The 16,924-nt window shown below is 33.3% G+C and overlaps 2 protein-coding genes and 2 pseudogenes across 4 annotated transcripts, besides 1 other annotated feature; 2 read left to right on the top strand and 2 right to left on the bottom strand.

Moving 5' to 3' along the window:
- Nucleotides 1–71: 71 nt before the first annotated feature.
- AT1G36750 lies at nucleotides 72–1,149 on the bottom strand (annotated as a pseudogene; the record flags this gene model as incomplete). Its single annotated transcript has 1 exon — nucleotides 72–1,149.
- Nucleotides 1,150–3,074: 1,925 nt separating this feature from the next.
- Nucleotides 3,075–3,617, bottom strand: AT1G36745 (uncharacterized protein; the record flags this gene model as incomplete). The annotated part of the gene is made up of 4 exons (NM_148514.1): nucleotides 3,075–3,142; nucleotides 3,204–3,273; nucleotides 3,323–3,377; nucleotides 3,478–3,617. 4 exons carry the CDS (start codon nucleotides 3,615–3,617, stop codon nucleotides 3,075–3,077), a joined length of 333 nt encoding a protein of 110 aa, NP_683355.1.
- Nucleotides 3,618–3,960: 343 nt separating this feature from the next.
- Nucleotides 3,961–5,848, top strand: AT1G36740 (annotated as a pseudogene; the record flags this gene model as incomplete). The annotated part of the gene is made up of 1 exon: nucleotides 3,961–5,848.
- Nucleotides 5,849–13,922: 8,074 nt separating this feature from the next.
- On the top strand, nucleotides 13,923–16,544 carry AT1G36730 (Translation initiation factor IF2/IF5). The gene is made up of 2 exons (NM_103340.3): nucleotides 13,923–14,119; nucleotides 14,456–16,544. Exon 2 carries the CDS (start codon nucleotides 14,729–14,731, stop codon nucleotides 16,046–16,048), a length of 1,320 nt encoding a protein of 439 aa, NP_174877.1. The 5' UTR covers nucleotides 13,923–14,119; nucleotides 14,456–14,728; the 3' UTR covers nucleotides 16,049–16,544.
- Nucleotides 14,522–14,695: a sequence feature (AT1G36730.uORF1).
- Nucleotides 16,545–16,924: the final 380 nt, after the last annotated feature.

The raw sequence follows: 16,924 nt of genomic DNA, 5'->3' as shown, positions 1-16,924 counted from the left end.
TCTCACTAGGGAGATACTTAGCTTCAGCTCTCTTAGTTAAAGAAGTTTGGAGTTGATCTTCAACAACAAGCTTTTCTAGCTTTTCTCGGACACGCTCCTTGTGTATAATAAGATTGCACTCTTGGCTCTGAACTTCCATTCCTTGTACTTCTTTGATTCTCTCCATAATCAGATTTTTTAGGTAGTTGTGGGATTGTGGAATAAGCTTAAATGCATCCATAAGTGGCATTCTTAATTCGATCTCCATTAGCTGCCTATCAAAAAGTGCTTTGTACTTTTCAATTAATTCCTTCTTGAATCTTCCAGGGAAAGGCATTGTTGGTTTGTAGGGCGGCAGAGCAAATTCTTTATCCTTTGCTTCAACAGCAGCTTTTCTTTCTTCAAAAGTTGGTTTTGCTCGATCGAGTAGAGCGTCGAGTGAAGCTGAAGGCTGATCAAGTTTAGTTGGTTCATTGGTTTGGACTTCGTTTTGATGCGGATCCTCCCCTTCTTGAACTTCACTGTCCTTAGTGATCTTCTCGGTGTGTTGATGGTTTAGCAGCTTCCGTCCACTTCGAAGTGTAACAGCATAGGCATATTCTTTGGAGTTCTGAATGGCTTTTCCAGGAAATTGGCCTGGAGGCGTTGGTGCTAAAGGAGATGCAATTTGTCCTTCCATGTATCTCAGCCTAGAGTTCAATGCCTCAAACTCGATATTCAGATCATTATAAGAGGAATCAACCTTGGTTTTATCTCAGCAAGTTTCTTGTTTAAAACCATAGATCCAGTAGATTGACCTTGCAGTATTTGATGAAGGATACTCTTCATGTCTGCATCTTGTGCATTGGGAGTTGGCTTTTGTTGAGCAAAACATGGTGGTGCGTACTGCAGCTGCTGGTAGCTTCCCTGAAACTGCTGCATAGGAACAAACCATTGACATTGATTGTATGGAACAAAAGGCTTGTAATGGGTTTGTTGTTTTCTATGGTTGTTAAAAAAATTTATATGGCCTCCATGGTTCTGGATGTATCTTATCTCTTCTAACTGATTATTCCCCAAATTCTGAACATGAAACTGCTCATCCTTCCGAGCAAAGTGAGCTTGCTTCTTCTGGAGTAGAATGAACTTGTCTAATTTCTCATTCAGAGCCTGCATTTCTCTCATGTGCTTCTCATGCAAAAGGGTCTATATTGTTGTGGTATGGAAGGAAGTTCGTGACTAACTCGACCTCACCTCGAGCTCCTTGGTAGATCTCAAATTGTACCTCAAACAATAAGACAAAGAGAAGAACACATAGTCATTAACCAAAGTAAAGTTTAAAAGAACTTGATCTTAAAAGTTTCTAAGATCTGGAATGTAACAATGCAACAATGAATTGGCAACGGCGCCAAATCGATAAGTAGGTTTTTAGGCCTACTTATGTGCTGAAGTACTGTGAGGTTCAATTCAATTCCCCTTAAACACTAACATGTCAGTGCAGCTATAGGGGGTGTCAATCCAGTCCACTGTTATTGCTAGCAATCAAGATGTGTACAGAAGCAACTAAGTCAAGCCAGATTATAATGATGGTGGGTTTCTAGTAACAATCCTAGGTCACGATTCAAACAGGTAAAAATAAGAACTTAAGAGCCCAACTCGATCATTGGGTCGAGTAGAACCAATAGGTGACAATATTAAGAACTAAAATGCAATCAACAGGGGATACAAATAACAAGTAAATAAAAGTGCAATCAGGGGTGAATACAAATAAATCTAAGAAGAATAAAAGTCATAAGGATGGATTTATTGATAAGGGGCAACTGTAGGGTTCATCAGGTGGCTAACAGGCGAAAGGTAGATACCCTAGACGATAAATTCAAAAACCGGGTCAATCCACTCTCGTGACAAAGACCCCCATAACTCTACCACTTCCTAATCTCAACTCTCGTTGATAAAATACAGTGTTATCAGTTTTCCGGTGTGCTCTGTTTGATCATTATCTTTGGGTTTTCTAATTTATCCATTTCAATATGAATCTTCTAAAATTCGCCTCTACCTAGCAATTTACAAACATTTATGAACTTTCAGACTTAGATTCCACATACATAAAAAGCTTTCGAACTATTCGAGAAAGATTCTGAACTGTGGTTTAGAATTTCATACAGTCTTCTATCCTACATAGAGGGTCCAATTTCGCCCAAATCCTCCATTAGTGAGAGACATTTGGTGCAACCTTCCTCTTTTATGGAGAGAATTATTTCCCCTCCTCTTTCATGGGGAGAACCCTTCTATCAAGTTACCATTATTTGTTTTCCAACTCTTAAGTCGAGAAATCATTTGTGTATCTCACCCTTTTTACTATCTTGTGTTGTGTATTTTGTGCGGACAAGACTCAATGTTATGGATCCATTTTTATTGTCACAAGGTCAAATGAGAACGACTAATCGTCAACTTCCTAAATTGCTCGTGGATGTGTCTTCGACTAACTTTATCTCTCATGTGGCAAGACGCTTTATAGCTCATGTCTCCGAGTTCTTATTTAATCAAGTTATCTTGCTTATCTCTGTGTTGCATTGTTGAATGCTTTTCTCTTTGTTGTTCTAAACCTTGAGTTCTCTAATCGGTTGAATTACAATAAAGTATTTTTCACAATGGAACTAAAAGCATCACCAATGGTTCACATATCCAATGGGTATCTTAAAATCAAAATACTAATAGTTTATTCTATTTTGATTATATATCTAATTTTTAGTTTTTAAACATTAAATAAACCAAACAAGTGTTAAGAAGTGTTCTTGTTAAGATATACAATGTTACTTCTCACTTGAGAACCTTCTTTCCTTCTTTTTCAATCTTTTTTTTCTTCATGTTTTCATTATTTTTATAGGAAAATTGAGATACCTTCTATAAAGATATTATAATAGGCAAAAAAAATTACATGTTATTCCTAGAACCATAAAATAATAAAACTCTTAATTTTTTTTATTTTTTTTTATTTAAGCAGATTCTAATTTAATTCAATGCGCTTCGCAAAAAATAAATGGGCTGGACAATGACGACTATAGTCAAAATACAATATGGAAAAATTAGAAATTGATGCAAAAAAAAAATGAAGATCAGATCATGTTGTTTCCCGGTGGAAGAGAGTCGGAAGCACCAGTTCTGGCGGATTCAAGATCCATGGCTTTAAATTAATAAAGATAAGTTGAAAATATCGAGGGAAGAAATCGGTTTCCACCATCTACCCTTTTCAGCGAGCCACCTGACCGCTATAAATCTCCCAAAATGCTTAACCCTCAAATACATCAGCACAACCTGACAAACCAGATCTATCCCCTCTCTTCTAGACATGAGCATTTCTAACCCCAGCGAGCAAGAACCCTTCAATCCGGACTAATGGAGATAAATTGTGGCGAATCCTGAAGTTGATGGTTCAATCAATTCCTCTAAACCCGTCCTCCACGACCACTATCTAAGATCCACATGATCTACAACTAACAACCAATTGAACAACATAACCCATCTTTCTTCCCTCGACTTCTGCAGTAGCCGCAACAACCAGATGCATGGCTGAGTCGCGAGAAAACTTTGTTGCTCACTTTTCGGCGTTCTCTAAGTGGCTCGATAACATAACTTCTAGACCGCCAATATGGATCCATAGCTACTTCGAGAGGAAGAGATACCATAAAGCTACTGCCGGAGAAGAGATCCTATTCACCACTAGAATGCACAAACAAGGCCGACGAAGAAGAACATAAAGAAACTAGGGAAAGTGAGGAGAGCAAACACAAACCAGAAGAGGAAGCCAGCTGCCGGAAAAGCTCCTCTCCCTCAGATCTATTAAGGCGGCTAGGGTTTTGAAGAGAGAGGTGGGATTTTATTGTTAGCCTCTTAAAAACTCCCTCACACTTTCAAATTTATTTCCAGTTCTTTTTATATTATTTATTTTTTCTCCCAAAAATACATTCTTGTTATCCTAAAATCCATATTTAATTTAACTAGGATGACTTGGTAGCATTGGTTAGAGATTTCTTTCAAACCGGAAGTTTTGATAAAAGAATAAATGAAACAAATATTTGCTTAATTCCAAAGACGGAGAAACCACAAAGGATGGCAGGGTTTAGGCCAATAAGCCTTTGTAATGTGAGCTATAAATCATATCTAAAGTCCTTTGCTTGAGGCTTTAAAAATAATTGCCACGGTTAATTTCTGAAACACAATCGGCGTTTGTTTCAAGTAGACTAATAACGGATACCAGCGTGATAGCTCAAGAAATGTTTCATGGTCGACGTACGAATAATGCTTGTAGATTAACTTTTTGGCTATTAAGACGGACATGAGCAAAGCGTACAATAGGATCGAATGAGACTTTTTAACTGCAGTTCTTGCCCGTTTAGGCTTTAACTCTACTTGGATTTCTTGGATCATGTGGTGTGTTAGTTCGGTCTCATATCAGGTATTGCTGAATGGGCAACCAAGAGGTCTTATTGAACTTCAAAGATGATTACGTCAAGGGCATCCTCTATCACCTTATATGTTTATTTTATGTACTGAGGTTTTGATTGCTAATATTATGAAGGCAGAACAAGAGAAGAAATTTACCGGGATTAAGATAGCGAAAAGAAGTCCTTAAATCTCACATTTGCTATTTGCGGATGACAGTCTCTTTTTCTGTAAAGTAGAAACTGAGCAATGTCCAACGGTTGTGGATATTACTGGGAATTACGGGAAGACTTTGGGGCAAGAAATAAACTTTCCCCAAATCATCAATTATGTTTGGTAAAAGGGTATCAAAAAAAAAAAAAAACAACTAAAAACTCTCCTCATAATTTTTAAGGAAGAAGGAATGAGTTCATATTTGGGTATACAAGAGAGTCTAGGAGGCTCAAAGAGTTTCTTTTTTTTTTTAATTATGTTCGGTAAAAGATAAATGAACGAATTAATGGTCGGTCAACAAAGTATTTTTTCAAAGGTGGGAAAGAAACAGTGATTAAATTTGTGCTTTAGCTCTTCCAACATACGCTATGTCTTGTTTTAAACTTCCTCAAGAGTTAACCATTAAGTTAACAAGTACTATTTCAAATTATTGGTGGAGCTATAGCGGGAGAGACCGTGGTCTCCATTGGACAACATAGGAGAAAATGTTCAAGTCCAAAGAGGAAGGAGGAGTGGGTTTTCATTCTTTAGATAAATTTAATGATTCAATTTCTGAATTCCTTAGTAGTGTGAGTGCTAAAAGGTAGATATTTCAGAAATATTCATCATTACAAGCAAAAATACCATATTCCCCTTCGTTTGGATGGAAACGTATTTTTTCGACAAAACAATTGGTGGAGATGGGAGTAAGATGGTCTTTATGGTCTTGTTTTAATATATCGGTATGGAGGGATCCTTGGATACCAGATGTTAATCCATGACCCGCAAATGGAAGAGGAAAAACTCTACATCCAAATCTAATGGTTAATCAGTTAATAAATCCAGTAACAAAAGATTGACACCTTCCTATTCTACATGAGTGTATGGATCCGGAGAAGATCCAAATCATTAGGGGTTTGGCTATAAGTCATACTTATAAGTCAAATAAACTAATTTGACACTAAACGAATTCAGGAAGATATATAGTAAAATCAGATTACCGATTAGCTTTTGGTTTGTCAGATACGGTGGAGTGGGACCAAATGTTAATTCATTAAAAGCGAAAGCGTGGAAAATTAAAGCCCCACTGAAAATCAAACATTTTATATGGCAAATCGCATCGGGATCTCTTGCAATTACCACAAAGTTAGCTCATCGTGGGATACAATGTGACACTATTTGTAAGAGGTATGTGATAGTAGAAGAAACAATTAACCATACTCTTTTCGAGTGTCTTCGCTCTCGATAAATTTGGGTAATGTTTTCGACTCCTGTAATAACATGAAGTTTTCCTTTAAAATCGGAATTTTCAAATCTTAATTACCTTTTTTTGTGGTTTACCATCCGGGATGGTCCATCCCCAATAGATGAGAGGGAGGGAAGTAATTTTTTTTTTGCATGGATTTTATGGTTTATATGGAAAGATAGGAATAAAAAGGTTTTCAAAGGTTTACAATCGGAACCTTTAGATATTCTAAATACAGTAAAACCTCTATAAGTTATTAATGTCGGGACCGAAAAAATTTATTAATTTAGAGAGGTATTAATTTATCGATAAATTAATAATTATTAATTTATGGAGAGATTTTCCAAATCTTGTAATTATTACAAAAATGTGATCTAAAAGATAGTTTTTCTATACAATCAATAATTTTTCTAAAAATCATTACAAGTAGAAAATAATTATTAGGTTTAAAAACAAAAACAAAAAACTTTTTTATACGTAGTAAAATTTTTAGAATTGAATTTTACAAAGAATTAATAAAAATTAAAGAAAAACAATACTAAAGTCATATTTTACTAAGTCTTACATAATATATATTCATAAATATAAATATATATATTCATAAATTTATATAATTATTAATTTATAATATTGATGGGATCATATATTTACACAGGATTTTCAAAAAAATTATTATCTTTTTAATTTATCGATTTGTATCAATTTTTACACTAGTCCCAACTCGGGACTAGAAAAATTTATTAATTTATAGAGGTTATTAATTTATCGAGTATTAATTTTTACACTAGTCCCAACACAATCTCTTAGATGTAGGATTGATAGTTCATGGAAATTATCTTCCGACCCAACCATGGGATTAGGATGATGGTATTTTCAAGAAAATGATCAAACAGTACTCCTTGGTGTAAAGTGCCTCCGGAGTGTCATTCTCCCCTTCACTCGGAGCTGGAAGCTTTAATTTGGGGTATGAAGAATATCCTTTCAAGAAGGATCGACTGTCAAACGTTTGAATCTGATTGCATAGAGGTAGTCTCGATGGTGCAGTCTCCTGAAGAATGCCTCGCATTCTCCAATCTTCTAGATGAGTTTGGATTGCTCCGTGATCTTTTTCCTCTTTTTCGATCTCTTCTATTTCTCACTTGAGTAATACTAGGACGGATTGTTTAGCTCGTTTTTCTACATTATTATTTTTTTAAGTCTCCTATATATGTAAACTCTTCTCCTCCAGATTGGGTAACCAATGATGAAGTCATCTTTTAATTAATGTGTGGTTGATAAAATATTTTTTTAACTAGGACTCAAAACCCCCACGAAGTCACATAGGAAAATATTTCAAAAAATCTATAAAATGGAAAATATCAAACAAAAGTCATAGTGAATTAAGATATTTTTTCAAAATTTTATGTTTTAACAATAAATTAAAATACATTACAGTCACATAATTTTCTTAATATTTTCATATTCTAAATCAAAATTTGGAAAGATTTTAGAAATACAGAAATTTTATTCAACTTTAATTATAAAATTCAAATGAAGATGCCAACATTTTTCTTCTTAGATCAATAATTAGAGGAATTTCTTTAATATTAAAATCATGTTTGATGACAAAAAAAATCACCTATGTTTAGAAATAGTTTAGCAAGAAAAGAATTTTGAGCCATTTTAGAGATTATTTTTTTGGGATTTATCATGAAACAAATAATTTGTGTGAAAAAACAAAATTTGGGAACTACTTAGAAAAAAAGAAAAATATATAGAGTTGAAAAGTCACGAACATTTAAATAAACATGTATTCATACAAAAACTTGTGACGAGAATATGTAATAAAATATAATGAAAAAGCGTAACTTAAATGAGTAGATACTACTATAAAGACACAACTATAAACCAAAAAAATATGATTGTAACTGAACGAATATAAATATAAAAAATAACCTCAAATAGTTTAGGGAGATTTGCAAAACTACACTTTTTTACTACCCTTTTGCAACAATACCCTTTTATATTGTTCATTTTTAAAAATATCCTTTCCCTTTAACAAAATGACCAAATTACCCTCATCTAATAAGAACATGTAATTGGAAAGTGAAAGTTTCCCGCCAAATTTTTGGCGCCAAAAAAAAATTTCCGCCAAATTTTTTTCCCCGCCAAAAAAAAAGTTTCCCACCAAAATTATTTTTCGTAAATTTTTTTTCCTAGACACAAAAATGCTTTTAAAAATCCTTGTAAATTTTTTAAAAACTCTTTTAAAAAACCTTGTAAAGTTTTTTAAAAGCTTTAGTAGTTGGTAAAAACCCTTGTAAATCATTTTAAAACCTCTTAAAATCTTTATAAAGTCTTTAAAAACATAGGTAAATACTTTAAAACCCCTTTTTAAACATTTGTAAATCATTTTAAAACTTTTTACAATAGTTTTACAAGATTTACAATCGTTTTTTAAGCATAAGTAAGTGGCATTGAATGATTTATAAGGGATTTTAAAAGCTTATAAAAAGGTAAAACATGATTTACAATCGTTTTAAAACATAAGTAAGTGGCATAGAATGATTTACAAGGAATTTAAAAAGGGTTAGCATGGTTTACAATCGTTTTTTAGCATAAGTAAGTGGCATTGAATGATTTACAAGGGATTTTAAAAGCTTATAAAAGGGTAAAACATGATTTACAATCGTTTTTAAACCATAAGTAAGTGGCATAGAATGATTTACAAAGATTTTTAAAAAGGGTTAGCATGGTTTACAATGTTTTTTAAGTATAAGTAAGTGGTATTGGAATGATTTACAATGGATTTTAAAAGCTTATAAAAAGGTAAAACATGATTTACAATCGTTTTTAAAGCATAAGTAAGTAGCATAGAATGATTTACAAGGGATTTTAAAAGGGGTTAACATGATTTACAATCGTTTTTAAAGCATAAGTAAGTGTTAAAGAATGATTTACAAGGGATTTTAAAAAAGGTTTGCATGGTTTACAATCGTTTTTAAAAGATAAGTAAGTGGTATCGAATGATTTACAAGGATTTTCAAAGCTTATAAAAGGGTAAAACATGATTTACAAGAGTTTTTAAAGAGTTTTAAAAGGATTTACAAGGATTTTAAACCTTTGTAAATCTTTTTAAAACTCTTATAAAGTCTTTACAAGCATTTTTTAACTCTTAGAAAAAGAATTATAAGTATTTAAAACATTTACAACTCTTTTTGAATCATTTTAAAACTCTTGTAAACCTTTACAAAAGGTTTTAAACAGATTTAGAAGAGTTTTTAAATGATTTTCTTTTTCTGAAATCTTTTGTAAATCTTCTAAACCCTTTTAAAATCTCTTGTAAATCTTTTAAAATATTTTAAAACCTTTTTAAAATATTTTAAAACCCTTTTAAAATCCCTTGTAAATCTATTTCTCACCAAAAAAAAATTTACGGGAAAAATGTTTTTGAAATTTTCTTTTGGCTGGAAATTTTTTTAACGAAATTTTTTGGCGGGAAAATTTTTTCCGAAGTTTTTTGGCGGGAAAATGTTTTTGAAAAAAAATTTTGACGGGAAATTTTTTTTCGAAAATTTTTGGCGGGAAATTTTATTTTGGAATATTTTAGGCGAAAAATATTAATATTTCATTTTGTTAACCTAAATCAATTTACAAATAGGGGTAAAATGGTCATTAAAAATTTAAATAGGGTATAAATGAAAATGGTAAATAGAAAAGGGTAGAATTGAAAAGGGCATTAGAAAGAATTTTTCAATAGTTTAAAGAAGAGATAAGATAATAAGACAAGGGTAACAAAATAACCGTAAATATTTTAGCAAAAAAAATGCAATAAAAGGATATAACCACAAAATAACTATAATATTCTTTAAAAAAGTTGCATTCAATAGACATAACCGTTCAGAAGTGCAAAAGGCATTGCAATAAATTAACAAAATCTTTTAGAAAAACCCGTAAATATTTAAATAAAGAGAATATTACATTCTAGGGCACTTTTAAAAAACTATGTACGGATTTAGACACTTTGAAAAGATAAGGCACTTTGCCAAACCAAATTGTCCAATTTACCCTTTTTAACTGCAAACTCATTCTCTTTGTCATATCTTCTCAGCGCTTCTCCATCGTTTTTATTTTTCTATTTCCAAAACCAATATCAAATCTTTTACGAAAAATCAAAGTTCAAAAATGAGGGCTTTATCTTCTAATCTCCGACATATTTGCTTTGATTCCTTGCTATGATTGTTTTTGAAAAGCTAATCAAGACATGATGGCGTAGTTGGTGGTGGCGGTGGCGGAGGGAGCTTTATGCCTTATTCGTCGCTTCGTTTGGTGCCTCTCTGCTCCTAATTACTCTGGTATCTCTGATATACAAAATTAGAAAGTTCTTAATCTTATTCGACATCAGATCTATAAATTTGAAAGTATTGTTTCTGATTGATTTGATTTCCTTAGAGTAATCACTTCTAATTCAAAGTCAAGATGAAGAAATAAACGAGAGGTTGAGACACGATGAAAATCAAAGTAACTTTTGTGAGTTATGACGTTATACAATAGATGTATATTTGTTGAATTTCTATTGAATAAAAATCTGTAGTTTATGGCAATGGACACATCCTTCTATCTTATACCTATTACAAATGATTAGTATAGACGGGTTTATCCAAGTGAACTAATGGTCTTCATTGAGAGTGATAAGATCTTCGTTAAATTCTTTATAAAAGTTATATAACTGACATTGTCCTACTGATGGGATTGTTTATACACAAGTGAATAAATGGTCAAAGAAAAATGGATAATGTACTTTGGATTGGCGTTTATTGGTCATGTATAGACTTGTTTATTGGTATAAAACTACCATGTGAATCATTAGATAACCATATGGACTACATTTTTTGGACTGTCATCAATGGACAACAACTATGTCTTTGATTTGCTGTGAATGTGTTTATAGCTCGGTAAATTAGCACTTTCTTTTGTTTGCGCATTGTACAATGATACATCATATGGTCATAACTCTAACCATTTACAAGAAAATTGTAATTGATCCCTACAACTATATGGTCAACATTGAATGGTCGCTAGTGGATGGCTACTTGTAAAGGGTTAGAATATAAACGCAAAGCACCGTAGTGGACATAGTTTTTGAAATTGGTGGTTATTACTTATGCTTTTTATAGAAATTGTGTATTGTGATTCTACAACGGTGTAGACATGGTTGTATGGACTTGGGGTGATGGATATGCTTAGTAAACAAGATTCCGTATGAACACATTTGAAATGGACACATTATTATGGATTTGTAAGAATAACAAATGCAGAGAAAAGAATACGTGAAAGAAAGCATGTTAATAAGATTTTGGGTTTTAGTTGGTATGGTTTTGTCTTTATATGAAAGCATGTTTGATGGGTCTCGTTCTTTTGTGTAAGTAATGTATTGTTATTGTGGATACTGTGTTGAATAAGAAAAAGACACATGATTTGTTTTGACTAAGTTGTGATTCTTGCATCACCATGACACTCTTTTTCATTCGATAGAAAATTGATGAAAGCTCTACACATGAATCATTTGTGTTCAAGTGTTTGTCATGTTTCACCATTACTCCACATGTTAAAGTTTAATTGGACAAGTTATAATGGATACAAACTATCATTAACTAATTGGGTTTTGAAGGTTGCTATTTGAAAGCAATGTCAACATATTGTTCTTGGGGCTTGGAGACCTATAGGATTATTAGTTTATACATAATGAAATCGTGTTGGATGCTTTGATAGTTTGTGTCCATGAAAACTTGTCCAACAAGATGTGACCATGTGGAAATGATTTATTCTCATGTGCGAAGTAAAGTGCTCTTAGCTTAGAGGTTCAACGAAACATCAATTTATCAAGCTAGAATCAAATGGTACCAAACAAGCTGATCATATGGATATGAAATTCAATACTGGAATTTGCCAATCTGGTGCTCCATGGAATAGAACGGAGTAACGAGGATCTCGCATCTCCGTAACCCCGTAATATCGAGGTTACTCCGAACAATTTTTGTTCTCACGGAATCTCTTCCATGTACGCTGCCATTTCTTCTTCTTTTTCGGGAGAGAGTTTAAATTCTCAGGTGGAATTTCAAAATCCAAATTAAGTAAGTCGAGTAACGTCTCACGTTACGTTATCACCGCCTCTCTCGTCGCCTTCTTGCAACAGATCTGAAACAAAGGAGAGTAAGGAAAGAGGAACTTTCGATCTGCAACCGATCTCATCGTCTTCACAAGCACAATTTCGCAAATATGAATCAGATATTTACACAATCTAACAAAACTCTAAATTCTATTCATAGAATTGAAGAATCATCGCAAAAGCTGGATCGATTGGTTGTAAGATTGAGGGAACAAATCCTTTTCTTCTTTCACCTCTAGATGTTATTGTCTGCTACACTCAAGCTTCCGCCGTTAGTCACAAGCGCTGCCGCTCCGAAACCAATCGAATAAGCCTAATCGTCACTTAAATCTAGAGAGGCTTCTCCGTAAAGGAAAATACAGAAGCTACACGATTTTGACAAAGTCTCTCATGTTTGATTTTGCAAGGAAAGACTGAAAGATAAAGAAAGAGATAGATAGAGAAAGAAAAGAAGAAGAAGAGTCGATGAAGAAGAAAAAAAGTAGACCATGAAGAAGACGAAGAAAAAAAGTACAAATAGAGAAATAATATTCATTATACTTTTTTAAGTAATTAAATTATATATATAATCTGATAATAGTTACGACTTTCATCCAACGATCCACTCATCATATACCAACTTCCAAACGCTAAAGTATTTTCGTTTTCACTTTTAGGGGCAAATTTGTCATAAATTCGATAAAAAAGTTGAAAAAGTGTCTCATCTCTGCAAAGTGCCTCAAATGGAATAAAATTCTCTAAAAGTGCTTAAACGTGTCACATTCCCTTAAATAAAAAGATGCGATAAGAAGGAAAAAAAAACAATAAAATCTGTAAGTAGTTAAACAAAAATTTACAATAAAAAGACACAACCGTTCATAAGTAAAAATATATTACGCTAAAAAGACACAATTATAATTAAATAACCGTAAATAATTTAACAAAAAATTGCGATAAAAACATATCAATTCAGAAATGCAAAACATTACGATAAAAAGACGCAACTCAAAAAAAGATATAAGCGTAAATATTTCAATGAAAAGATGCGATAAAACAACAAAACAAACCGTAAATATTTCAACAAAAATACGTTAAAAAGATACAACCGTTCAGAACTGCTTGTAAAAAAAAAGACACAACAGTAAAAAAATATCATAAATATTTCAACGCAAAGATAGATAAAAATACACTATCGAAAAAATAACCATAATTATTTTAACGAAAATTAAGATTAAAAGATACAAACATTCATAAGTGTTTGAGAGAAAAAAACATAATCGTAAAAAATAATTATAAATATTTCAACAAAAATACGTTAAAAAGATATAACCGTACAGAACTGCTTGTAAAAAAAAGATACAACCATAAAAAATTTCATAAATATTTTGACGCAAAGATAGATAGAAAATACTGTCAAAAGATTAACCGTAATTATTTTAACGAAAAGCAAAATTAAAAGATACAACCATTCAGAAGTGTTTAAGAAAAGTAAAAACAATTGCAAAAAATAACTACAAATTTTTTTTAAAAAAATACGATAAAACACCAACAAAAATTATTATTATTATTAGATTACTATTTAGAAATATATTAACAAAAGTAAAATACAATAATAAAAAGAATAAATATGATTACATCGATCATGCACTATTAAAATTAAAATATATTTTATAAATAGAAAAGTTATTGGGTTTCGACTAATATATTTAATCTTTTTTTAGTTAACTTGACTAGAAAGGATTCGTGTATTTAACTATTACTAGATGAACAAAGTTTCATGTTTCACTATTATAATTTCATCGATTTATATCAACCGACCTTGCAAATTCATCTTTCTAGACTTTTCTTCCTTTGTTGTCTGATTTTTTTCTTTTATACAATAAATAAAAGACTAACAAAAAATAAAAATAAAATAATTGGACACGAAACGATGAGTTTGCCCTAAAAGGATGAACCACAATCACGCGTCTTCTCATTTCTAGTTTCTCAGCCTCCTCCTCCTTCTCTTCCTTCTTATATATAAATATATCCACAAAATCATCTCTTTTGCTTCGCTGTTTCTCTCATTATTCCATCTCTCTTATCGCCGCTACAAACGTTTCTTCTTCAACCTCGTTCAGAGATTATCCTCCCTTCTTTTCTCATCTTACAAGGTAAAGCTTCTTCCTTTTTAATTGATTCTTTGATCCGATTTGTAAATTTAGTTTCTTTATCGATTTTATGGATTGCCCACATGATTATTTCTTAGATTTGATTGGTTTTGAATAAAAAAGAGATGATTTGATTCGTTTATGCTGAATTAGGTTTTCAGATTGTAAATATTGAAACTTTTCTCTGTTCTCTTATGGGTTCTTGATTCTTTTCAAGATTTAGGATTATTGTTGTTAGATCTTTTGAATTAGTGAATCTTGTGTATTGAAAAGGTCAAGTCTTTGTTTCTCTTAAGCAGAGAATGAAACAATAACTTTGAATATGTCTTTTTAATACAGGAAGTTGGGCAGTTAAAGCTGCTGGGATCACCAGTTTTGTCAAAAGTGGAGTGTGAAGAATCTTTTATGTCTGAACAGGCTTCTCTCTTTCAATCATCTATCCGGCTTTTAGGAGAGTACTGTCCTATATCTAGGAAAAAGTCCACTCATAAAGTTGGTGGTTTGCGTTTTGAGGAGGACATCACGAGCTGTATTGGATTTCAGTTTATGCAACTGAGTGATTATCACTGCCTCTTCTGACATCCCTTGTTTGTTTACGTTTGTTGAATCAAGATGGCTTTGCAAAACATTGGTGCCTCCAACCGCGATGATGCCTTTTATAGGTATAAGATGCCGAGGATGATGACCAAGATTGAAGGTAGAGGTAACGGTATCAAGACTAATGTGGTTAACATGGTTGAGATTGCTAAGGCCTTGGGGAGACCTGCTGCTTATACTACTAAGTATTTTGGTTGTGAGCTTGGTGCACAGTCTAAGTTTGATGAGAAGAATGGGACCTCGCTTGTGAATGGGGCTCATGACACTTCCAAACTTGCAGGATTATTGGAGAACTTTATTAAGAAGTATGTTCAGTGTTATGGATGTGGGAATCCTGAAACTGAGATACTTATCACTAAGACGCAGATGCTTCAGCTGAAATGTGCGGCTTGTGGGTTTCTCTCGGATGTTGATATGAGGGACAAGCTAACGTCGTTTATTTTGAAGAATCCTCCAGAGCAGAAGAAGTCGTCTAAGGACAAGAAGTCGATGAGGAGAGCTGAGAAGGAAAGACTCAGAGAAGGTGAAGCAGCTGATGAAGAGATGAGGAAGCTCAAGAAGGAGGCTGCTAGTAAGAAGAAAGCAGCGACCACGGGTACTTCGAAAGACAAAGTGTCGAAGAAGAAAGATCATTCTCCACCTCGAAGCCTGTCTGATGAAAATGACCAAGCAGACAGTGAAGAAGATGATGACGATGTCCAGTGGCAAACAGATACTTCCAGGGAGGCTGCTGAGAAACGTATGAAAGAACAGCTCAGCGCGGTAACAGCTGAAATGGTGATGCTGTCTACAGTTGAAGAAAAAAAGCCAGTAGCTGAGGTGAAGAAGGCACCAGAACAAGTGCATGAGAATGGCAATAGCAAGATCCCTGAAAATGCTCATGAAAAGCTTGTGAATGAGATAAAGGAGCTTCTGAGCAGTGGTTCATCTCCTACCCAACTCAAAACAGCCCTAGCTTCAAACTCAGCAAACCCCCAGGAGAAAATGGACGCCTTATTCTCTGCCCTCTTTGGAGGCACAGGCAAGGGATTCGCAAAAGAGGTGATCAAGAAGAAGAAATATCTCTTGGCCTTGATGATGATGCAAGAAGAAGCAGGAGCTCCTGCGCAGATGGGTTTGCTTAATGGAATTGAATCCTTTTGCATGAAGGCAAGCGCAGAGGCTGCCAAAGAAGTTGCTCTTGTTATCAAAGGTCTTTACGATGAAGACATTTTGGATGAGGATGTGATTGTTGAATGGTACAATAAAGGTGTCAAAAGCTCCCCGGTTTTGAAGAACGTGACTCCGTTCATCGAGTGGCTCCAGAATGCTGAGTCTGAGTCCGAGGAAGAGTGATGCTGTGTTTCTTTTTCTTTGTGTGGTTCAAAATTTGGTCTGCGTCTTGTGTGTGTCTTTCTGTCTGGTTCAGTGTGCGTCTTGAATAAGGTAAGAGGACACTGGCAAAGGTTACTTCTACTTGTTAAGTAACACTAGTCACTGGTCTCTCTGTTGATGGTTTGTTTATGTTTTGTCCCTTTGTATTTGTCATGACTTAGACAACTTATGTTGTATAAGTTGTATGCTTTGGTTTTATGGTTACTACTTTTCTTAGAACTACTGTGACGATTCCTTTGTGTTTAATTCGATTAAACATATTAGGTATTGTTGAGGGTTACCAAAACAGATCTTTGTTTCAAGTTGATCCAGGGTTCTGTTTGAAAGTCTCTAACATATGAGGATCTGGATCGACAATTTCACGATCTTGTTTCTTTCTTCGACTACGATCTCTGATTTAAACTGTAAATTTTGGCTATATCTCTCGATTGATCGCCATAACTTAGGCCTAAACTTTAATACTACTTGTTGAAGTGTACATTACCTGTCGATCACACCAAAAGAAGAACAAACACAAAGAAACTAGACACTCGAAAATCGTCGATGGTCTGTAATTCCGTAGGTGCAGCTGAGGCAGGTACCAAGAGTCAAGAAATAACTTCTTTGTTTTGTTTGAATAATAAGTATGTCATGGCTTTATTCTCAGCAAGCAATCCACTAGATTCTTTAGAGTTACAACTGATAATTTTATAAGAGGTTGCAAAGTGACTCAAAACCAAATTCTTGATGTTTTAACTGAAAATTATATATTTAGAACAAAAATAATATATATTGGATTCAAATTTATAAGAAAATGAATTGTACTAGATTAACTAAAACTTCTGAAAGATTTAAGTA

Source organism: Arabidopsis thaliana, assembly GCF_000001735.4.
Source record: "Arabidopsis thaliana chromosome 1 sequence".
Classification (NCBI taxonomy): domain Eukaryota; kingdom Viridiplantae; phylum Streptophyta; class Magnoliopsida; order Brassicales; family Brassicaceae; genus Arabidopsis; species Arabidopsis thaliana.
Note: the sequence above shows the minus strand (reverse complement) of the source record. Positions and strands in the feature narration are given on the sequence as shown.